The 22,481-nt window shown below is 69.6% G+C and overlaps 1 protein-coding gene across 1 annotated transcript in view; it reads left to right on the top strand.

The window, feature by feature from the left end:
• The window catches only part of PLXNA1 (plexin A1), a gene marked incomplete at its 5' end in the record, with an annotated part of 39,040 nt that overhangs the window by 2,397 nt on the left and 14,162 nt on the right, over positions 1-22,481 (top strand). Inside the window, 18 exons of the mRNA XM_082664562.1 lie at positions 555-737; positions 9,820-9,960; positions 10,633-10,733; positions 10,917-11,040; positions 11,124-11,277; positions 11,535-11,634; positions 12,780-12,894; positions 15,536-15,736; positions 17,346-17,442; positions 17,511-17,704; positions 17,784-17,935; positions 18,029-18,149; positions 18,380-18,516; positions 19,733-19,900; positions 20,235-20,328; positions 20,493-20,732; positions 20,819-20,962; positions 21,166-21,400. Coding sequence (XP_082520688.1) covers positions 555-737; positions 9,820-9,960; positions 10,633-10,733; positions 10,917-11,040; positions 11,124-11,277; positions 11,535-11,634; positions 12,780-12,894; positions 15,536-15,736; positions 17,346-17,442; positions 17,511-17,704; positions 17,784-17,935; positions 18,029-18,149; positions 18,380-18,516; positions 19,733-19,900; positions 20,235-20,328; positions 20,493-20,732; positions 20,819-20,962; positions 21,166-21,400 — 2,701 coding nt within the window. The remainder of the gene's footprint in view (positions 1-554; positions 738-9,819; positions 9,961-10,632; positions 10,734-10,916; positions 11,041-11,123; positions 11,278-11,534; positions 11,635-12,779; positions 12,895-15,535; positions 15,737-17,345; positions 17,443-17,510; positions 17,705-17,783; positions 17,936-18,028; positions 18,150-18,379; positions 18,517-19,732; positions 19,901-20,234; positions 20,329-20,492; positions 20,733-20,818; positions 20,963-21,165; positions 21,401-22,481) is intronic.

Raw genomic sequence — 22,481 nt, 5'->3', positions numbered from 1 at the left:
CCCCGGCGCCCGCCCTGCCCTCCCAGGCCCTTCTCCGGAACCTCACGCTATCGATTGTTTCCTCTCTGACCGTAGCCGTCTCCTCTCAGCCAGCCCCTCCCTTTGCCTTTTAGGTGTAAGGCTGTGTCCTGTCTTGAATAAGCCGTCCTAGTGCCCCACCAGTCCCCGGCCACCGCCTGTGCGGCCTCACTGTGCAGCAGGCCTGGCCCCTCCCTGCCCACACCCAAGGCTGCCTCTTGCCTGCTCCCCACTCAGCGGTGGACGCAGGGCCTGTGCCTGGTGTGTGTGAGAGGTGCCCACCCCCGGCGCCTGCTCCTGGGCCTCGAGCGGCTTCCAGGGCCTCAGTTTCCCCATCTGTCAAGTGGGTCCAGGAGTCCCTGACCCCTGCCCCCGCCGCCCAGGCCGCTGCCCCACGTGTGGCCTGTGCAGGCCTTGGAGAGCGGCCCCTGAGCCCCCGCCCCAGCCTGGGGAGGGGAGCCGGCCGGTGCTGGCTGCGCCGCCCCGCAGGGCCCCAGGCGCCTGGCCTCACCCCTGACCCTCCCCCGCTCCCGCAGCCCCTCCAGATCGACGACGACTTCTGCGGGCAGGACTTCAACCAGCCGCTGGGCGGCACGGTCACCATCGAGGGGACGCCCCTGTTCGTGGACAAGGACGACGGCCTGACCGCGGTGGCCGCCTACGACTACCGGGGCCGCACCGTGGTGTTCGTGGGCACGCGCAGCGGCCGCATCCGCAAGGTCAGCCTGGGCCGGCAGCGCGAGCTGCCCCGCTCTGTGTGCCGTGGACGGGGGCGGGGACCTCCAGGGGCTCACGGGTCCAGGCCTGAGCGCTCCCTGTGGGCTGCTTCCGCGTCCGGCCCGAGGCCCTGGCTGGGCGTCGGGGCCTGGTGACGCCGGAGCTGCTGGCCTTGCTCCCCACGGGTGTGGGCGGCGGGGGCGGGGCAGGCCTGTGGGGCCCCCTCCCCTCCCGGATCCGGTGTCTGCTGAGGCAGCACTCTGCCCTGGAGGGAGGCCGCATCCTGCAGGGAGACGGCAGGGCCGAGGGCAGGGCAAGGGGGCGCCCCGCCCCCGCTGGAGCGCCAGTGTTGGGGTGCTCTGGAGTGGAGGTCAGCTCCTGGGCCCCTCGTGGGCCCCTGGGACGGGCCGGTCCCGTGCTTCCAGGTCTGTGTCCCCGCCGGCAGGTGCTGGGCTGAGCTGGGCAGGGGCGGGCTTTCTGGGGCAGCAGCCCCCCACGGCTCAGCTGCGACCTGGTGGGTGGTTAGGGACCAGGCCAGGGGAGGGCCGCCCGGCTGTGGAGGAAGTTCCTGGGGCACATCGGGGTGGGGGTGCCTGGGAGCCCCAAGGATCAGCGCAGGGGCGGGGCCTCGTGCATGAAATAACAGCCCTGCGGAGGCTGCTGCTGACACAGCTCCCCAGCCGGCGTGTGCCCGGGGGTGGGCCTGGGCCCGGGGCCAGCCAGAGCCTTGCCTGCTCCCAGAGCGTGCGGGGTGGGGTGTCTCCCGTCCCTGCCATGCTGGGTGCCCTGGGAATCACGTCCCACTGCCGGCTGGCTCTGTGGCCTCTGGGAAGGGCCCTGCCCCCAGCCTCAGCTTCCCCATCTGTGAAACAAGCCTGAAGCAAGGGCTTCGGGCAGTGGGGGCCGTGCTGACCGAGGGCCCCCCGGGCCGGGTGCTGTGGAGTTCTGCTCACAGGACTTGCGGGCCCCTGGGGTGGTGGCAGCCCAGCTCGGGCCCCTGCCACCCTCCGGGCCAGCCCCTGTGCCCCCCGTCCCGGCCCTGGTGTCGCATCCTGCCTGCGCCCTGGCTGAAGGGCACTCTCCCTTCCTAGGGGTGGGGCCTCACCCAGCTCACAGCTCGCTGCTGCCGCCCCAGGGCTGGGGGAGCAGAGGAGAGGGACCGTGGACCCCCGTGGGTGTGCACTGGTGGGCTGTGCCTGGCGGGGCCTGCCCCACTGCGGCAAGAGCCCCCGTGGGGTTCGGCTGCAGGTGAAACACTTGGAGACCTTCCTGCGGGGCCCTAGAGCCTGTCACCTGGCTGCAGGCCGGACTCCAGGGGCTGGGAGGGGCCCTCTTGATGGCTGGTGGGCTGGCGGGCAGCTGGCCGGGCGCCGTCTTGTCCCACGGCAGCCAGCCACCCTGTGAGGCTGGGGGAAGGCGTGAGTCCAGCGCAGCCTCCCTCTGCTGCCTGCCGGTCTTGCTCCCTGCCCCAGTCCCACCGAGGGGAAACTGAGGCCCCGAGAGTGGACCACGGGGGTGGCCTGGGCCCGCCTGTGAGAAGAGGCTGCTTCGGGAGTGAGGAAGCCACAGCTGCGGTCCCCTCGCCCCTCCGCACCTCCCCCGCACCTGCCCACCAGGGCACTGTCCACCCTGGTGCATCCAGCTGGGCCCCACACACCGTGTGAGTGGATGGCGCCCTTTTCGGGGGGTGTGGGGTTGGCCACGCCCAGGGGCGGCGCCTGCTTGAGGCTCTGCCCCCTCGCCCGCAGACCGGCCCCCTGCACCCCTCCTCCCTGCGCGCCCCTGCCCCGTGGGCACCAGGTCTCGTGGGTGGCCCAGTCCTCTTCTCTCCGGGCCTCCCTGTCCCGCGCTGGGGCCTGGGGCGGTGTGAGGGCCGGGGGGAGGGGTGTCCCCTCTCTGCTCGTAGGCCTGGGCTCCCTTCCCCTCGGCCCACCGGTTCCTGGACCTCCTGAGGTCCCCAGGAGAGGCCTCTGGCCTTGGCCCGCTTGAAGGACGCTGCTCCCTGCGGGCGCCCACGTCTCCCTGGCCGGGCCTGGCCTTCGGCAGCAGAATTCCCACCCCTGCCTCGTCCCTCTCGTGTCATCCTGACCCAGCCCGGGGGTGGGTGCGGCCGTGGTCCGGGGGCCGGAGCCGGGGCAGGGGGCACTGCAGCCGGCACGGTGCCCCCTCCCTGCTGGCCCGCCTGGCTGCCTCCTCCGAGCCTGGGGCGGGCTGGGCCCTCGGCTCTGTCTCCGGGGTTGAAATCCAGGCCCTTCCTGCCGGAGCCTGGCCCCACCACGTGAGCCGCGAGCCCTGGCTCCCTGTCTCGTGTCCTTTGTCTGCCCCGAGCGGGAGCCTGGGCCTGAGGGCTCGCCTGCACCCAGGGACAGGCCCGCTGCGCTGACACACCCCATCCTCCCCATGTCCGGTCTTTCCCGGGCTTTAAAAAGCGACTGGGCAGCCCTAGGGACGTGGCTGGCTCTGGGCCATCTCCAAACGGTGTTGTGTAAAATTGTAGCTGATTAATTTAAGCGCTGCCCGCTTGAGCCGCTGAGGGCTGGCTGGGGTGCCCCGAGTCCGCTGCCCTTCCCCAGAGGCCCCGCCCGCCACCTGCCCCTCCGACCCCAACCGAGGCCGTCATCCTCCTGTGCAGACAACCCCAGACCTCCGCCCTGCCTGTCCCCTCCTGCGCCTCCCCTGCCCGGTGGCCTCCGGGTCCTTGGGTGCCCGCGGGGGAGTGGGGGGTTGGAGAACAGCCTGTGGACTCCTGCCGGGGCGCCTGCCCTGCGAGTCCACAGCTGGCGGCATGGGCCTGGTGAGAGCGGTTGTCCTGCCACTGCTGCAGGGCCGGACTGCGCTGGGGACGCAGCTGGCCCTGCCGCTTGGTGGCCGTGCCAGGCAGGCACGTGGCCCTGTCCCCCCAGTTAGCCGGTTTTCCGAGAGAACCTGAAGATCTGTGTTGTGTGACGTCTCTCGATGGTTAAGTGTCGGCAGCTAATCTACGTCTTAAGACAGCATCGTGGGCCGGCCTGAGCGGCGGGGGTGCATCGGGCCCACGGGGCACCGGGCCGCGGGGTGGGCCCCGGGGCCGCGCAGCTGGACCCCCAGGCTGGGCCCACCAGTGGGTTCACAGTGCTTGCTGCCTGTGCGGTGATCCCGTAGGGAGGAGAGACCACGGGCTGCGGTCTCAGTGCTCTGTCCCCACAGCGGGCCTGGTCTGGCCTGGTCTCCGGCCCCTCGGGCATCAGTGCTCCGCGTGCCTGCCGAGTGCAGCGCTCTGGGCCTGGGTTGCCGGGAGGGGAACGTCCTTTACCCTCCGGAGATCTTGGTCTTGGAAGCTGCCTCCTGGCAGCCCCTCCCTTCACGCACCCCCCCCCCAACCCCCGCCCCAGGATTCTGAAACTCAGAGGCCCTGGAAGCCGAGTGGCTGTGGGTAGGTCTCTGCGCCAGGGCGGCCTGTCCGCAGGGTCCCTGCTGCGTGCCCCCGTCCCGGGCCGACGTCCTGCTTGGTGCGTCTGTGGAGACCCCTGCTCCCCAAAGCCCAGGTCTGTGCGGGGGTGGGGGGTGGGGGAGTCCCCGTGGCGCTGGGGACGCTGACCTGTTGAGAGATGCTGGCAGGGCCTGGCTGGGCCGCCTCCTCGGCCTGCTGCCTGCACCCCCTCGGGGCTCGTCTCGGGAGTCTGGAGGACACGTAGATTTCCAGCATCCGCTCTGAAGGTTACCCACCCTCAGGAAAGCGCCCGGCCCGGGAGGTGTCACAGGAGAGCACGGCGGGCGCCTACTCGGGCGCTGCCCTTCCCGTGGGTCCCCTCAAGGCCTGACCATCCGTCCCTGGGCCTGGCTGTGGCCCGAGTCTCCCGGGACGTCATCTGTCTTCCTCTGCTCAGCACCCTGCGAGACTCACCTGTGCTGTGCAGTCAGTCCTGTGCCGTGGGGGCGTCCTGTGCTCCAGACACTCTTGACGACGTCGCCTCCTTCTGGGTGGACGTGACGTTGTTTCTGTCCGTGTTGCCGTTTCCAGCACCCGGCGGTGGGTGGGTCAGCGGTCAGCACGCAGCCCACCTCGTGGACAGTTTTTGGGTCCCTGCGGTGCTCCCTGCCCGAGGCGTCGTCGGTGGGGAGTGGAGGGGCTTCAGCCGCCTGCTTCCTGCGTGTCTCAGCTGCTGTGCCCGTGGGGCCCCATGGGTGCACTGCCCCTGCCCACCCAGGGCGGGGGTCCCCGGAACCTGCGGGTGGCATCGCATGGTGCCCCGCGATGTGGCTGTGTCCTGGGGGACGTGATGTGGTCTCTGGCTCTCGAGGCTGGCTGGCTGCGGCAGGCTGAGCCAGCGGGCACAGGGACCTGTTGGTCACCCTGTGGGTCTGTCCGACCCACCTCAGCCCTCACCCCAGAGCCAGTGTTGCACCAGGGCACATGCAGTGACGGCCAGCGGGGTTGCCCACAGGGGTCTTGCCCCAGGCCCACCTCCCTGCAGGGTCTGGCTGGTCAGGCTTAGGCCCGGCGTCAGCACCGGGCACCTTTGGAAAGAGCGATGCCCTTGGGTGCAGGCCGGCAGTGGCCTTCCTGTGCCCGGTCCCCCGAGTGCCCAGGCTCAGGGCCAGCCTGGTGGGGGTGGCCTCACACGGCCCAAGGTTACCACCCACAAAGTGCAGGACCCCTGCCCCCTGGGCAGACAGGGCTCTGCCCTCCAGGGCCCATCTGCAGTGGGGTGTGGGAGCCCCCGGCAGCCCAGGAGATGGGTACGGAGGCCGGAACAGGCCAAGGAGCTGTGCAGTGCGTGGGAAGGGTGTTCTGGGTGTGGTGGACACGTCACTGGTGACCCTGCAGTGGTCACCAGAGGCTGCAGAGGTCAGGCCTGGGGACGGAGCTGGAGGGCAGTGGTGGTTTTGGGAAAGTGGAGGAGGTGCGTCAACTGCTGGTGCAGGTGGGGTAGAGTGGATGGGGGGGTCTCAGGTTTGAGACAAGGACATCTGGCTGGGTGGTCACTGCTGCCTGCTGCGGCACCCTGGCCGTGTCACTGCCGTGTGACGGAAGGCTGTACGATTGCTGCTGCCTCCTGGCCCAACTTTCTGCAGCCTCCAGAAGCAGAGGTACAGACTCCCCAGGACAGCTGTCACCTCCTCCCCCCTGGCAGGGCTCAGCCGTGGGGGCCTCCCTCCAAGCACCTCTCAATTGGGCTGGCCCCTCCGCGTTTAGGAGCCGTGAGTTTCTTAATTCTCACAGCTCTGTGAGTGGGGTGTCTGTGGGCAAATGAGGAAACCGAGGGTCAGGGAGGACCACTGCTTGCGTTGGTTGGTCCCTGCTCTCCCGTCTGCGTGTTGAGGGTTGAGAATAGGAAGGATGAGATTCCTGGGCCCCCACACCCCAACCTTACCAGGTGTATCTGGCCCAATTACAACCATCAGGCCTCCTGCAAATCATGTTTTAATTACCTAATTACTGCCAAGAGGAAATTGCTAATTGCTTTTCCAGTATCAAATTCTTCCTGGCCTTTCTGAGGACGGACCCAGGAAGGGGCCTGGAACCTGCCCCCCGTCACAGAAGGGGGGATGCTGTGGTGGCCTGTGAGGGGGTGGGGAGGGGTCTGGGAGCTGGACCCATCGGGCGGCCTCAGCCCCGTCCGGGAAGGAAGGGGTGGCAGGGCTCCCGTCCCTTGTAGCCCCTCCCGGGACCACCCTGCCTCCTGGGGGCTGGGAACAGGTTTGGCCGCTGCATCTACAGGAAGAGGGGGTGCCCGTGAAGTCCCAGCACCGCGGTGGCCTGCTGGCCGCTGCCCGTTCTCTGCCTGTCCCCCCACCCAAGGGCCTGTCCTACTCCTACCCTCATCCTCGTCCGGAGACCAGGAGTCTCGCTCAGCCAGGGCAGCCCCACTTTGCAGATAGACAGGGGTGGGCGGGACAGGGAACTTGCCCTTCCCGGTAGGGGCCGAGCTGGGCAGCCCCCTGCCTCCGGGGGCTAGGGCGCGTGCCGGCCTTGGCATGCAGCCTGGACGCCCCAGACATCCTCCCTGGTGCCCACACCCGCCCTCGGCCCAGAGAATGGACCCTTTGTTGGCTCTGGGCTGGACAGACAGCTGACCTGGCCGGGCCGTCAGCTGCCTGCCCGCAGCCGTTGGCCAGGGCTTCGCAGTGGTGGGTATGGGTCAGCCAGCTGGCCAGCCTAGGGCTGGGGCCTCCAGGGGCCCCTGTGCAGGACTTCCTGTCTGCTGGGCCCTGGGCCCCAGGGTCCTGCTGGCCTGGGGATGCTGAGGTGAACCCATTCCCTGGCCCGTCTGTGTGGTGCGGTGGGCCCGTGGTGGCGGTAGGTACACAGCCCGTGGTCAGTGCCTTGCCTGGCCCTGGCTCCCAGAGGCTGCTGGGGCCCAAACCCTTCGTGGGGGCACTGACAGCCCTTGTGCCTCAGCTCAGAATCCAGGGGACTCCCCCTTGTACAGAGGAATAGGGACGACCCCGGTGGAGAAGGGAGCAGGGTCCAAGGGTCTGGGTCAGAGCCGGGCTGGGTGGGTTTCTGGGCCGGCAGGCGTGCCAGGGCAGCTGGACGGCTCCGCTCAAGCCAGGGGGACCGAGCTGGCTTTGGGGAAGGAGAGCTCTCACCTGGTAGTGGAGAGTTCTGGTGGTCGTGGGGGGAAGGTTTGCAGAGCACAGAGGTGACAGCTGGAGGTCAGGGAGGACACCAGGGAATGAGGAGTCTCCTGCCCAGGGTGGGCCGCCCCATGTGGGTGGCCCTCGAGTGACCGCTGTGGGCAGGGGTGTGGCGTCAGCACGCACGCTGCCAGTGGTGTGTGTCCCGCTGTCCTGCCAGCTGCTGGGCCCCGTACCCGCCCTGCGCGCCCCTTCTCCCCGGAGCGCCCTCCTGGTGGCCTGCCGCATCCCTCCTCCCACTTGTGGAGCAGACTCCGCGTCCCCAGCTGCAGCGGGCGGTCTGGAGCCCAGGGTTTCTCTGGCAGGTCCTTGTGGGCCTTCGTTTACCTCGGTGCTGCCCGGGCCCTGCAGCCCGAAAACCAGGCTCCGTGGCAGGTGTGTCCCGAGGACTGGCCGAAAGCCGGTCTGTCACGTGTGTGTGTGGGGCTCCTGCGGAGCCTGGACGGGGCTGCACGGTGCACAGAATGGGGCATGTGCACCCACTGGCCTGTGGGCTGTGCCTCCCTGCCCCCCCCGTTCTGTGCCCTCCGGAAACAGGGGAGCCTTGCGAGGTTAAGGGCTGGGGCCGCCCAGTGGAGGGCAGGTGGGTGGTAGAGGGGTGCGTGGCGGATGGACAGCTGGACGAGCACACTCCTGCCGCAGCTGTTGGGAGCCACCTGTCGAGTTGCGGCACTTGGCGGGCCTGGGGGCGGGGCCACTCTAGAGACGGGCTGGCCGCCCTCCCACCTTGCCCGGGACTGTGCCTTCCCCTGGGTGCCCCCCTCCCTGAACTGTCCCCCTTGTCCCCTACGGGGTGGTGGGGGCACCGCTGATGCGACGTCCACACCCCAGCCTGCACCCTCGGCCCCGAGCGGGTGGGAGAGGCTGGGGCCCGGCAGTGTCAGGTCTGGGCTCCAGGGGGGCTGCGGCGGGTGGAGGCGCCTGCAGGGAAGAGGCGCAAAGGACCCTGGTTTGGGCCATTCGTGTTGAGATGAGTCTGGAGCTCTGGGTCCCCCCTGGTGCCCTACCCTGCCCTCTGGCCGTCCAGTGCCCGCTCCTTGGCTGTGGTCCAGCCTGGCCTTGCTGCGCCTCTGTGGCCGGCCCTTGGGTTTTGGGGGTTGCCTCGGGGCCTGGCCCCCCGGGCACCCTCTGCTGGGTCATTTAGTCCCCGGAGTGGCTCTGGTGTTGGGGGAGGCTCCCGTCGCTCAGGCTGCATGGGGGACCCTGAGGCAGAGGCCCCGCAGCCGGGACGCGCCTGAACAGGGCTTGGGCCCAGGTGGTGTGGGTGCAGAGGCCAGCCTCCCGGCCTCCCGGCCTCCGTGGCCAGGGCCCAGTCAGCTCCCTGTGAGAGCAGGGCAGCAGGCTCTGGGGTTGGGGGATGCAGGCTGGGTGCGTGGAGGATGGACAGCTGGACGGGCACACCCCTCCAGGCCCTACCCGGGGGGCTGAGGCTGGGCTGCTGCACGCCCCCTGCCCCCCTCCTCCCTCCCGGCCCAGTCCTGCTTCCTCCCCTGCCGGCAGGCGCTGGACTCGGCTCTTCCGGGTCTGGTTTGACTTAAGCCTGCCTGCCCGGCGGGGCGGCAGCTGAGCGGAAGTGGGGGGGTGGCCGCGGGCGCTCAGGAATGCGGCCCTCCCCTCCCCCTCCCCCTGGCCTCCCCGGCCGGCCGCCCTCTCCCAGCCGCCATGGAGCTGGCCCGAGCTGGGGGTGTTCGCCTGGCCGGTCAGGCCTGCCCTGCCCTGTCCAGTCAGCGTGAGGCGCCAGGGAGGGGCGCTGGGCCGAGGTGGAGGTGGGCTGGCGGCCCCGGGAGCCTGCCTGCGGGCTGAGCCGGCCGCCCCACGAGTCCCGTCTCTGGAAAGCCCCCCGGCTCTCGCTGCTAATTAAATACTTTGTTTGGTGAGAGCAGCTAAAGATACTCGCAGCGTGGCGCGCAGCGGGCGAGAGCTGGCTGAGTGAGCCCCGCGTGTCTGGGACGTAGACCGTGTATTTCCTCATGCCTGCGCCGTCCGCCCCCCTCCCGCCTTCGTGCTGGCGGTGCCCGCTCTCTCGGCCCCGGCCCCCCCTGCCTCCCACTTGGGAGGATCCTGGTCTCTCTCCTCAGTTGCACTGGACGTCCCTGCGGGCCCACCGCCCCTCGTGCCCCCTCCCCTCTGCACAAACAGCCCTCCCTCGGCGATGGGGATGCCCAGCCTGGCCCCAGGGAAGGCCGCCCCGGGCTCCTGCCGCCTCTGCCCTGGACGTGGCTGTGCGGCTCGGGACGGGTGGTGGCTGGAGGGCTGTGGTTTTCTCCAGCCCTCAGAGACCCCCACGCCCGGCAAAGGGGCTGGGCTGCACCGGCTCCTGGGCGTGGTGGGGGGGCCTCGGCCTCATTCTTCAAGGGCTTGGGGGGGGGGTTGCTTGGGGCGCTCCCAACCCCACACCTGGGCTGGGGGTGGGCAGCGGCTGGAAGGCACTGAGGCAGCACCACGTGGCTCTCGCTGCCACAGATGCTGGTGGACCTGACGAACCCCGGCGTCTGGCCGGCCCTGGCCTACGAGAGCGTGGTGGCCCAAGAGGGCAGCCCCATCCTGCGTGACCTGGTCCTCAGCCCCGACCGCCAGTACCTGTATGCCATGACGGAGAAGCAGGTGGGTGCCCCGGAGAGCGGGCGGGGCCGTCACTGTGCAGCCAGCCTCCAGGCTTGCCCCTCGTCCCTGGACGACTGCACACCCACGGGAGCAGATGCCCAGCGAGAGCGTTTTCAGGGGAGTGGTGTTGGGGGGTTTGGGGTGTCCGTTGGGGCCCCCTGTTCCCGGTCTCTGGCCTGGCCGGCTCGTCAAGGTCGCGTGCCGTGTTTCTGGTCCAGCCTGCTTGGAGCCAGCCTCTGCCCTTCTGCTCCACCTGGTGACCCCGTGGCTGCCGGGGGGGTGCAGGTGGGGCCGCGCCTCCCTTCTCTCCTGGTGGCTCCCTTCCCCTTTGCCCACTCCCGCCATCGGGTTATTACTCGGTCGCTCTGTGTCTCGGGCCAAGCCGGCAAGGTTGGGGTAAACGGTGCCCTGGCGGCCTCCGGGCTCAGGATTGGGGCTCCCCTGGGAAGCTCGGGGTGCAGCAGAGTGAGAGGTACTGGCCAGAGCTGTCGCCCGCACCGACTCGCGCCCTGGAGACTGGCCCGGTCTGCTTGGCCTGGCTCGGCCGGTCAGGGTCACCCAGGACTGGCCCTTGGATAGACAACGCGTGAGGAAGGCCCGAGACGGGGCTGCCTGGTGTGTGGGGGACAGGACAGGCCCGAGAGGACCTGATGCCGAGGCCCTTCCTGCCAGGTGACTCGGGTGCCCGTGGAGAGCTGTGTGCAGTACACGTCGTGTGAGCTGTGTCTGGGGTCACGGGACCCCCACTGCGGCTGGTGTGTCCTGCACAGCACGTGAGTCCGCGCAGGCCGTGGGGGTGGCAGGGGGCCCGGCGACCTCACTGGGAGCCTGGGGGCCCGGCTCCCGTGACCCGCTGAGTGACAGGAGCCCAGCTTCCCGGGTCTGGATGGGGTGCAGGGTGGGCCAGGGGCTCCGCTGGCCTCTTGCCTGAGCCCGCCCCACGCCTCTGCCCACAGCTGCTCCCGCCGGGACGCCTGCGAGCGGGCGGCTGAGCCCCAGCGCTTCGCCGCGGACCTGCTGCAGTGTGTACAGCTGACAGTGCAGCCCCGCAACGTGTCCGTGACCACGTTTCACGTTCCGGTGAGCGCGGCTGCTGGGGCCGGGGTGGGGCAACGCGGCGGCGCAGGGGGATTGGCCAGTCACCCTTTTCCCCTGCCACCCAGCTTGTGCTGCAGGCCTGGAATGTGCCCGACCTCTCGGCCGGAGTCAACTGCTCCTTTGAGGACTTCACCGAGTCTGAGGGCGTCCTGGAGGATGGCCGGATTCACTGCCACTCCCCCTCCGCGCAGGAGGTGGCGCCCATCACACGGGGCCAGGGTGAGGCCGAGTGGGCCGGCCTGGGCAGCGCGGGGGGCCTCCTGTCGGGGGTAGACGGTCACTGGGACAGTGGGCGGGTGTCCCGTGGTGACCGCGGAGGGCGTCAGGGGCAGGCACTGCAGGGCTGCGGGGTCGGGGGGGGCGGGGGCGGTGCCCTTGGCCGTTGGGAGGGTCCTCGGCGAGGCCTTTTTTCTGCGCGGGCTCCTGGGTTCAGCGGCCCCGGGGCCCTGGTGACGGAACCTGTGCCACTGTTACAGGAGACCAGCGGGTGGTCAAGCTCTACCTGAAGTCCAAGGAGACGGGCAAGAAGTTTGCGTCTGTGGACTTCGTTTTCTACAACTGCAGCGTCCACCAGTCGTGAGTGTCTCTGGCCTCCTGCACAGAGTCCCGCGGGGCAGCACTTGGTCGGGTCGCAGGAGCCAGGACGGGGCCTCGAGGGGGAGGCTGGGTGGCGGGAGCGGCAGCTGGGGTGCGACATGTGCTGATTCCCCTCGAGTGGGGAGTGGGCCGCGGGCACCAGAGCAAGGCAGGGAGCTGGGGGCGCTGCTGCGTCGTCCAGGCAGGGCACGGCCAGCCGGGGCTCGGGCATTGGATACCTGCTGCTCTGGGGCAGGAGGGGTCCGGGTCCCCTCTGGGTCGGACAGCCCCTGGGGCACGGACAGCTGGGTGTGGGCGCTCTCCCTGGGCCTCTGGTCTTCTGCGAGCGCGCCAGCCTCAGAGGAAGAGCAGGAATTGCTGAGGGCCCCCTGCGCGTCCCGCAGCGGCCAGAGCCCTGGGCCGGGAGGGGGTCAGCCTCGAGCCGAGGCGCTTAATTTTTCAATCGTGTTTTCGTTTGTCAACCGACTTGCAGGCTGACGCACTCCTGGCTGTTCGTGGGGCGCCCACCGTGGGCCTGGGTGTTGTTGGCACTGGGGTCCAGCCTCCCCGTGCTGGGCGGGCTGGAATCTTTGGGGCAGGGGCTGTGCTCCGAGGCTTGGAGGGGTCGAGGGTCTCTGTAGAGGCAGGGCGGTGGGTTATGTGGAGCTACAGGGACGGTGAGGTGAGGTGAGGTGCGGGCTGTGCGGCCCGTCCAGGCCCTGGAGACACGTTGGAACGAATCAGGCCCTTGCCAGGCGAGCCTGCTTTCTGGTCGGGGAGGCGACGTCTACCACGGCCGTCCAGCCTGCAGCCGCCACTCGACACCTACGTTTAAATCTCAGCGAATTAGAACAAGGTGGACTTTAAAACGTGCTCCTCGGCTGCACTAACGCGTTTCCAGCGCTGATGGTCACGCGTGGCCTGGCACTGGCTTTACACGTGTGCTTCTCTGAGAGGTTCTGTTGGCTGGCGCCGGGGTGGACTGTCAGGCAATGGACGGAGGAGGGAGGGGAGCCCCGGCAGGCAGAAGCAGACCAGCTCTGAGCAGTGAGGAGCGGCCTGTGCAAAGGCCCTGGGGCGGCTCCCTGATCAGCAGCAAGGTGGGGGCCCGGGCTGCGGCCTCACCACACGCCCTCTGCCTGCAGCTGCCTGTCCTGCGTCAGCGGCTCCTTCCCCTGCCACTGGTGCAAGTACCGCCACGTGTGCACACACAACGCTGCCGATTGTGCCTTCCTGGAGGGCCGCGTCAACGTGTCCGAGGTAAGGCGTCCCGTGGGCTGGGTTTGGAGGTGTGGAGGAGTTGGGTGCCGCCTGGGGTGGTGGGGATGCTGGCCGGAAGGTGTAGGGGGATGCCCTCCGGGGCTGTATCGGCCTGGGGACGTCACACCCAGGGCACGTCCGGGGACGATGGGGGCAGGGACCGTCCTCCCAGTGCGCCGGGAGCTAGCTGGGAGCGTGTCTGGCTGGGCCCACGTGGACGGAGCTGGCTGGGCGAGGTGCAGGCGGCTGGTCTTTCCCGGAGTCGCTTGCAGGGCTGCGTGGTCGCCAGTAGCCATCAGGTAGCAGTTGCTTCGGAGCCGAGCGAGCAGTGGGGCTGAGCACCAGGCCTGAGCCGGGCCTGCCCGGCAGGGGGTGGGGGCAGGGCTCCCCGTGCCCAGCCTTCGGGTGCGGAGCCAGGCCTTGATGCTAGGCCTTGCCTCTCCGGCAGCTAGCGCGTCTGTTGGCTGGATGGGGTAGGAGGGTGTGAGTCCCACCAGCCATGGGGCGCCTGGGGGCTGCATCTGGACTGGACTTGCCCGTCACAGAGCCTGCCCTGGCTGCCCCGCCCCCTTCCCTCGGGCTTTGGTTCTTCCACTCCTTGGTGACGACGTACAGGACAGATATATGGGACAAGACGGCAATGGCGGGGGCGGGCCAAGAGCAGGCGGGGACGTGGGGTGGGCAGGTGGGCTTCCAGGTGTGCGGCCTGCTTGAGGAGCTGGCCCGGGGGTCCTGGGGGTGGGGCAGGGGGCGGGGGCAGCAGAATGGACGTGTGAGGTGGGGGCCCGGTCTTCCCTGGCCGTCTCTGAGCTCTGTGCCCATTCGAGCCGTTCCAGCGGAGCAGGCCGCCCGGCGGGACCCTCAGGGAGGGCTGGCATGGGCGTCCCGGGAGCGGCAGGGGGGTAGACCCTGCTCAGGAGCTCGCCTGCGCCAGGCGGGGCCGGGGACCTGGTCGGGGTCAAGGGGGGCTGTCTGGGGATGGACTTCACAGACGGTCCCTCCTCAGCCAGTCCCAGGTCGCGTGGGGACGCCCCTAAGGAGCGTGACGTTTCCACAGTCCCCCCATCCCTGGTTCAGGTTTGGTCCCCGGGGCGACCCCTCCCCAGCTCGTGCTCAGGCCGCAGGGTCCCAGTCCCAGCACTTCTCTGCTTCCCGCCCGGGATGGGACGGGGTCCCTGTGCTCCCGCGTCTGCCCGGTCGGCTTCGGCTGGGGCGGCCACCAGAGCACGGTGGGGACGGGGTGGCCCGGCAGGGGTCCCACGCGGAGCACCCCCAGAGCAGAGCAGCCCCGGGGGGTGGCCTGCGCCCAGACCCGGCCTCCCCAGGGTCAGGAGTGAGTGGGTCGTGTGCTCCCCCGGCAGCCTTGTCACCAGGAGGCTCTGGGCCTGAGGCCGGTGCCCCTGCGAGCGGAATGGAGGTCAGTCTTCCAGACACTTCCTTGCTTTGTGTGAGAGGAGGGGCTCTAGGTGAGGAGAACCTAACTTGAGTTATGAAAACAGAGTCGCGGTCCCTCGTTCGCTCATAGGCCCCGAATTCCCTGGACGGCAGAGCCTCTGCGTCCACACTGCTTATCAGCTCCCTGCTGCCTCCGGCTCAGCCTGGTCTCAGGCCACTCGAGGAGGCTGGGGCCAGGCCCGGGCTGACGCCCGTCCATGGCTGGAATCATGAGGTGCCGAGGCCCAGCCACAGGGAGGCTATGGCCCGACAGGGGCGTGGAGCCTGCACCCCGAGACCCACAGGGGGACAGACAGCGGTGCTGGCCTCCCGGCAGCAGAGCTGGTGTCAGTGGAGAGGGAAGGTGCGAGGTTGGGGGACAGTGGGAGCGGGGCCTGGTGGCCAGGACGAGCTGGGGCTGCTGAGGGATGTGGAGGGGCAGCAGGGGCGTCCCTGGGCTGGGGGCTGGCACGGGTGCCCTTTCAGGTGGCCACCGTGCACACCGGCAGCTCCCACAGGGCTGCAGCCTGAGCTCCAAACGCAGCCCACGTGCCGGTCAGTGCCCCGTGTGCAGGTGGCCGTCAGGGCAGCCGCAGACCCGGTGGTCAGTAGTCAGCCTGCCAGTCCTGCTCAGCTAGCTCTGCTCCCCCAGTGCCCCCAGGGGCCCCCAGAACCTCTGCAGAGCCGGCCCGTGGTGCCGCGGGAGCTGCCGTGGGGCGTGGGGATCGCAGTCTGTTTTCAGTGTCTCTATTTAAAGCACCTTCCGCAGGGTTCCTGCGGGCCGGCTCCTCCACGGTCGCTGCAGCCCTGCTGCGGGGAAGCCGGGCCGCTGCGTTAGTTAGTGTTGCTGAAGCGCTGGGCCCGGGGGCCGGGCTGTTTGTGTGCTCGCTCCGGCTATTTTTACCTACTCCCCGGGCCCCCAGCTGAGAGCTTGCTCCTGCTTCTGCCTCAGGGGCCTCTCGGCTGCTTCCAGGTGGGGCCCCTCTGGTGGGGTCCTAGGACCCTGGGGCAGGGCACTCGGGCCCCGGGGCGGGCCTGCCCAGCTCACAGTGTGCAGCCCGGAACCCGGGCCCGGCTGGCCGTCATCGATGTCCTCAGTGTGCCGGCGTGTAAAATGGGCGCAGGGCTCTTGTCTTGGAGGAGCTCGGGCTCCGCGCAGCCCGCCCGCCAGCCTCCACCCCGGCTCAGCTGAAGCCTTGTCCCCCAGGACTGCCCGCAGATCCTGCCCTCCACCCAGATCTACGTGCCGGTGGGTGTGGTGAAGCCCATCACCCTGGCCGCCCGGAACCTGCCGCAGCCGCAGTCGGGCCAGCGGGGCTATGAGTGCCTGTTCCACCTCCCGGGGGGCCCGGCCCGCGTCGCCGCCCTGCGCTTCAACAGCTCCAGCCTGCAGTGCCAGAACTCCTCGGTGGGTCTGTGTTTCTGCTTTAGCAGAAGGACTGCGCGTAGTCGGGTCTGCCACGCCCTGTTCAGGGGGCACCTCTGGCCCCCAGGCTGTGCCAGCCCCTCAGCCGGCCCGGGTGAGCAGGCTGCAGGGGCCACGCCCAGAGCCACGCCAGCGTTTGGAGGGAGCGTGTCTCAGACGTGGCTCTGCGTGCCGTCTTGGGGACCTGGGTGAGGGGGCTGGGGTTGAGGGCGCGGGGGAGTGACCCTGGGGGCCGAGGTCAGGGTGACAGCACCGGCTCCTTTAAGGCATACTGTGTCCGGACACAGAAGCCGTGCACGGTGGCCGGTGCATTCCCCCGACCCAGACGTGCCAAGAGGCAGTCACCTTCGGAGCCTCAAATCTGATTCGTTCCACGAATTAGGGATGGTGGTCTTTGCAGGGCCAGAACCTCCTGGTGGGCGAGGGGAGAGGGCCCAGTTGGTGGTCCTGAGGCCAGCTTGTGTCTCGCTCGCCCGGCTCGCCCCGTGACTGCCAGCAGGCCTCAGTCTGCCTATCTGTCCAGGAGAGCAGTGGGTTTCCCGGGGCTAGCCAAGGCCCTGAGTGGGGAGTGGGTACCTCTGGGCCACCTGCAAGGCCCCCAGAACCCTGGGGAGGGGCATAAAATTAGAGGTCAGGCTCCATTCCAGAGGCAGTGGACCCTTGGCCCACCAGCTCTGTGCTAGCGGGGGGGCTGGGGTCCAGCGGTCGCCACAGTCTCCCAGCACAGGTCGGCCCCTTGGCCGGGCCCGAGGCTCCCCGAGCCTGCCGGCCTGTCCAGTCCTGCCTCCTCTCCGCTGCACCCTCCGCCTGCGCCTCACTCTGGCTCCCCTGGCCTGACTGCCTGCACCCTCTCCTTCCTTTCTGCGCGTCCCCGAGGCCAGCTGTCTCTCGGTTTCTCCCCCATCCCCGAGCCTCTGTCACCTCTGTCCCTGTGCCCCCGCCCCCCCCCCAGGCCCACATTTATCTTTCTTGCAGCCCTTGTGTAAAGGGAAAAGGGAGCGTTAGAGAGTTTGATAGGATCCAATTACGTTCCTGCAGATAAGATGATGATGAATTGCCCTGGGGTGGAGCGCAAGTCTTCAACTGCAGAAAGTGGGACACAGCTGGGCGTCCGGGCCTGGGCTCTCCGGGGAGGGCTGAGACCCTGAGCCCAGCCCAGCCTGGGGTCAGGGGTGCCAGGGCACAGGGGACACACGTCTCACACCTCAGGGCAGTCCCGGAGGAGGGCTCGTTGAGCCCGTTTGGAGACGAAGCCGAGGTTCACAGAGCAACCCTGACGTGTGTCCAAGGGGTACGGGGAGTCCTGGCTTCCTGGCGGGGGCTCACCCTGGAGGCTGTGCCCCTGTAGCCGCTGGAGGTTGAGGGCCGTGGCCGTCCTTGTGCAGAGGGGGACCCGGGTGGAGCCCCCTCCGCGGGCCTGCAGGTGGGCAGCGCTGTGGGGAGCCTGCCTCCAGACTGGCCCCCAGACCCCGCCCTGCTGAGCCCGGGCCCCCAGCGGCCAGTCCCGCAGGTGGCCACAAGGGACACACAGGCCCTGGGCAGCGGCCCGGGCTCGGCCCGTGTGGCCTGACCACTTCTCCTGCCGCCGCAGTACTCCTACGAGGGCAACGACGTCAGTGACCTGCCCGTGAACCTGTCCGTGGTGTGGAACGGCCACTTCGTCATCGACAACCCGCAGAACATCCAGGGTAAGCTGGGTGGGGCGGCTGGGGGGCGGGGCCGAGGGTGGCCGCTGACGCCCAGCCCCTCCCTGCAGCCCACCTGTACAAGTGCCCGGCCCTGCGGGAGAGCTGCGGTCTCTGCCTCAAGGCCGACCCTCGCTTCGAGTGTGGCTGGTGTGTGGCGGAGCGCCGCTGTTCCCTGCGCCCCCACTGCCCCGCGGACTCGCCCGCCGCCTGGATGCACGCCCGCCACGGCAGCAGCCGCTGCGCCGACCCCAAGATCCTCAAGGTGGGCAGGCTACCGGGCCTGGGGGGCGTCGGGGGGCGCTCCGAGCGCCCGGCCCGCATCCCAGCCTCTGCCTCCACAGCTGTACCCTGAGACGGGCCCGCGGCAGGGAGGCACGCGGCTCACCATCACGGGCGAGAACCTGGGGTTGCGCTTTGAGGACGTGCGGCTGGGCGTGCGCGTGGGCAAGGTGCTGTGCAGCCCCGTGGAAAGCGAGTACATCAGCGCCGAGCAGTGAGTGCGGCCGGCGGGCGGGGGGGGGGGGGTGGGGGGCGGGGCTGGCGGTGGCCCGGCGCCCACGGCTGCTGAGGCCCCCTGTGCCCGCAGGATCGTCTGCGAGATCGGGGACGCCAGCGCGCTGCGGGCCCACGATGCCTTGGTGGAGGTGTGCGTGCGGGACTGCTCCCCCCATTACCGCGCCCTGTCGCCCAAGCGCTTCACCTTTGTGGTAAGCCCGCCCGCCTGGCCCTGAGGGCTCGCTTGTGGGGCTGGCCCGGGCCACCGGCAGCCTTGAGTGATGGGCCCCGCCCCCTCCCCCCTCGCCCCCAGGCCTGATGCCGCCCCTTGCGCCGTGGCCCCGCCCATGGGCGGTGTCTCACACCCTGTGAGCGCGGGCCTGGGCCTGGCTGGAGATGCCGGCGCTTCCCTGGGGCTCCAGCAGGTCCCTTCTCCCCCTAGACGCCGACCTTCTACCGTGTGAGCCCTGCGCGCGGGCCCCTTTCCGGCGGCACCTGGATCGGCATCGAGGGTAGCCACCTGAACGCAGGCAGCGATGTGGCTGTGTCTGTCGGCGGCCGGCCCTGCTCATTCTCCTGGTACGGGGTGTGGACGGACGGGCAGTGGGGACCCCAGGCACAGGCTGCCTTCCCCTTGTGGTCATGGGTTCAGATGGCTGGTGCCCCCTCCCATTGCCTGGGAAGCTGGAGGGCTGTGGAGAGCTGGGCTAGGGTGATCACTATGGAAACCTAGAGGCGGAGAAGGTTACTATGGAGACAGACAGGCTACCCCGGAGCGGGGAGGGCGGGGTGGTGGGTGGGGCCTGGGTCTGAGGGGCGGGCACAGCCGCTCTGTCCTGGGTTTTGGGGGAGTCCTGTGGAACGTGAGAAGGGCGTTTAGAAAAATTCTTAAGAGGGAAAGAGGAAAACTTGACAAAGGCTCGGAGCCCTGAAGTGGATAATTTTAGATTAGGGATGATAATGGAGCGGGCCTTTAAATATTTTCCTGCGGTAATTACCTGTTATCAGACTAATTATTGGAGTTTGCAGCCTGCTGTGCGCGGGCCTGGCGGCTGTGGTGAAGGCAATGAGGGGATGGGGCAGGTGCCGGCGGTGACTGGCCGCTGCCCTGGGGGGGACCCAGCGCCCCCAGCCCCGCCAGCTCGTTTCATCCACTCACGGCCCAGGCCCACGATTAGCCTGTTTTCAGATCAGGGATGATGGGGGCGGGGGGTGCGTGTGTCGTGTGCGTCCCTCCGCGGAGCGGCAGTTGGCGCTGAGCGCGGTACTCCAGCCCTCCCAGGACGTTGAAGCCGTGGGCCCCGCCCGTGGAGGGGCCCTGCGGCTGCCCGGGTGACTGATGGAGCCGCTGCGGGGCTGCTGTGAGGCCCGCGAGCCCTTTCCCGCCCCGCAGGCCTGCTCTCGGCACGCGTGGGCCAGGCTCTCGCAAGCTGGGGCGCGGGCAGGCTTGCCGGTTGACGCTGCCGAGGAGGCGGAGCTGGGGGTGGGGCCACCTGGACAGCAAGCTGGTGAGGCAGGACCCGCCCCTCAGCCCCGCTGAGCCTAGGACAGCCTCCCGCCCACGCAGGGCAGCATGGGGGAGAGGGCCAGGCTGCGGCCCAGGTAGGCACAGACGGCACCCGGCCCCTCGCAGGGGCTGACGGGAAGGGGCCCCACCTGGAGACAGGCCCGCCGTGGCCTGTGCCATAGGTAGGCAGATGCAGCGGGCGGGCTGGTGACTCGCGCTCAGCCTGTTGGTGGTGGAGCCTGGACGCTCGGTGGCCTCGGAGGTGAGCTCCAGCACCTGCGTCCTCAGGAGGAATTCCCGGGAGATCCGATGCCTGACGCCCCCCGGGCAGAGCCCCGGCAGTGCCCCCATTGTCATCAACATCAACCGCGCTCAGCTCACCAACCCCGAGGTCAAATATAACTACACCGAGGACCCCACCATCCTGAGGATCGACCCCGAGTGGAGCATCAACAGGTGGGAGCCCGCCTGGGCCCCCGTCCTGCCCGCCCTGAACCCCACGACCCCCATCCGAGGTTTCCTGAGCCCCCCCGAACCCCGTCCCGCCCACCCTGAGCCCCACGCCCCTGTCCTGAGCCACCGAAGACCAGCACCAGGTGTGGGGCTCCTGCACCAGGCCCTCCGCTCCCCTCCCCCCGTGGCCCTGCCGCCAAACGTGGTGCTGAGAGACTAACCCGCTCGCTGTCTTGCAGCGAGCCGGGTGGTGTGTCTGGTCCCTCCCGTTTGTGCCGGGCCGGGGCAGAGGGCCCCGGAACTTCCACCCCTGACTTCCATCTCCCTCATCTCTTAGCGGAGGGACCCTGCTAACGGTCACGGGCACCAACCTGGCCACCGTCCGGGAACCCCGCATCCGGGCCAAGTACGGAGGCGTCGAGAGGGAGAACGTGAGTCCCCCTGGGCCCTGCCCCCGCAGCTCCTGCCATCCCAGCTGCACTTGGAGGCCCTGGGAGGGGTGAGGACCGTGTGCGGGTGTGGCCGCAGCCCCGCGGTGTCACAGCCTGGATTTGCATGGGTCAGCCAGCCCAGTGTCCCTGTCTTGCATCCCCAGAGCTGCCAGGTGTACAACGACACCACCATGGTGTGCCGGGCCCCGTCGGTGGACAACCCTGCCCGCAGCCCGCCCGAGCTGGGCGAGCGGCCAGACGAGCTGGGCTTCGTCATGGACGACGTCCGGGCCTTGCTGGTGCTCAACACCTCGACCTTCCTCTACTACCCGGACCCTGTGCTGGAGCCGCTCAGCCCCACCGGCCTCCTGGAGCTGAAGCCCAGCTCGCCCCTCATCCTCAAGGTGGGCTGCTCGGCGGGGCGGGGCTTGTGCGGGGGGCCGGCGCGGGGGGCCGGCGAAGCCCCCGCTCACTCCACGCTGCCCCGCAGGGCCGCAACCTCCTGCCACCCGCGCCCGGCAACTCTCGGCTCAACTACACGGTGCTCATCGGCTCCACTCCCTGCGCCCTCACCGTGTCGGAGACGCAGTTGCTCTGCGAGTCGCCCAACCTCACCGGGCAGCACAAGGTCACGGTACGTCCACGGGTCCTGGCAGCTCCAGCCTCCTGGGCCCCACGTAGGGCAGCCCCGCTCTGAGCAAGCCCCAGACTTGCCTCCCACCCAGAGGGAGCCCCTCCCTGGTGCCCCGGCGGGCCTAGCGTCTGCCCTGGGTGCCCGCGCCCCCACCTCGCCGACCGTGCGGGGCTGGGGCGCCCCTGAGTGGCCTGCACCCCCAGGTCCGGGCCGGCGGCTTCGAGTTCTCGCCAGGGGTGCTGCAGGTGTACTCGGACAGCCTGCTGACGCTGCCCGCCATCGTGGGCATCGGCGGGGGCGGGGGCCTCCTGCTGCTCGTCATCGTGGCCGTGCTCATCGCCTACAAGCGCAAGTCGCGGGACGCCGACCGCACCCTCAAGCGCCTGCAGCTGCAGATGGACAACCTGGAGTCCCGCGTGGCCCTCGAGTGCAAGGAAGGTGGGTGGGGGCCGCGGGGAGGGTGCGGGGTGGGGGGCGCCGGGGGCTGGGCAGGGGCCCGACTGGGCGCGATCACGGGGCGCTGCTTGAAACGCAGGCTCTGTCCAGAGAGCCCCCTTTGTGTCCCAGCCTGTCCGTGGGACCCCAGATGGGCACACGGCGTTTCTGTGCCTCAGTCTCCTCTGTAGGACAGACGTACCACCAGGTGCGGGGACGCTGGGCCTGCCCGCTCCGGGCGGGGGGCCATTTCCCCAGGTGTTGTGGGCCGTGCTCGTCCACGTGCTGGCGCGGCTGGTTCCCTCCGGCGGCCGGTGGGGGGCACTGAGGGAGGGGCCCGTCTTCAGCCTCCCTGTGCACACCTAGCCCCGGGCCTGGGCTGCCTCTGCCCGCGGGGTGCTTGCTCAGGCGTGTGTCTGTCTCACCCTGGGGTGCACGTGACGCAAACCAGCTCAGGCCACTTCGGCGGGGAGGCTTCACCGGGGTCTGGGGCCCAGCCAGGCCCTCACTCCGCTCCCAGGACCCCCTTCCTCTGCGGCTCCCCCTCCCCGTGGTGCTAGGACGGCCACAGGGACAGGCTCGGCATCCCCACACCTGGTCACATGCCACCTTCCCCAAAGCCTGCTCCCCCGGGAGCTCCCGACTGAGAGGTGGACCCCAAGGGCAGGTGGGGGCGGCCCAGGGAGTGAGAAGGGCAGGGGCTGCAGGCGGCGTCGGAAATCTGAACGGTGGGCCGGCGGGTCGGCGGGAAGGGCCAGGATGGTGGTCTCCAGCTGGAACAGAGCTGTTCCCGGGGACCGATGTGTCCAGGTGACCCGTAGGCCCAGGGCTGGTCCCCATGGAGCAGGTGCTGCCGTACCCGCCGGTGCTGAGTACTGGGGTCGCGGCTGCTGGGAGGCCAGCGGGTGGGCACTGAGTGGTGGGCACCCAGGCCAGGGCCGCGGGGGCCCTGGGGGGTTCAGCTCCTGTGTGCCCGTGTGGGCTCCAGGCAGTAGCCTGCGCCCGTGCTGGTTTCTCTTGAGCCCGGCTGGCCTCTCTGGCTGGCGTGAGATGGGCCTCAGGGCTGGGTGTCCCCAGCCAGCTG

The sequence above is a fragment of the Grampus griseus genome, assembly GCF_964374135.1.
Source record: "Grampus griseus genome assembly, chromosome: 10".
Classification (NCBI taxonomy): domain Eukaryota; kingdom Metazoa; phylum Chordata; class Mammalia; order Artiodactyla; family Delphinidae; genus Grampus; species Grampus griseus.
Note: the sequence above shows the minus strand (reverse complement) of the source record. Positions and strands in the feature narration are given on the sequence as shown.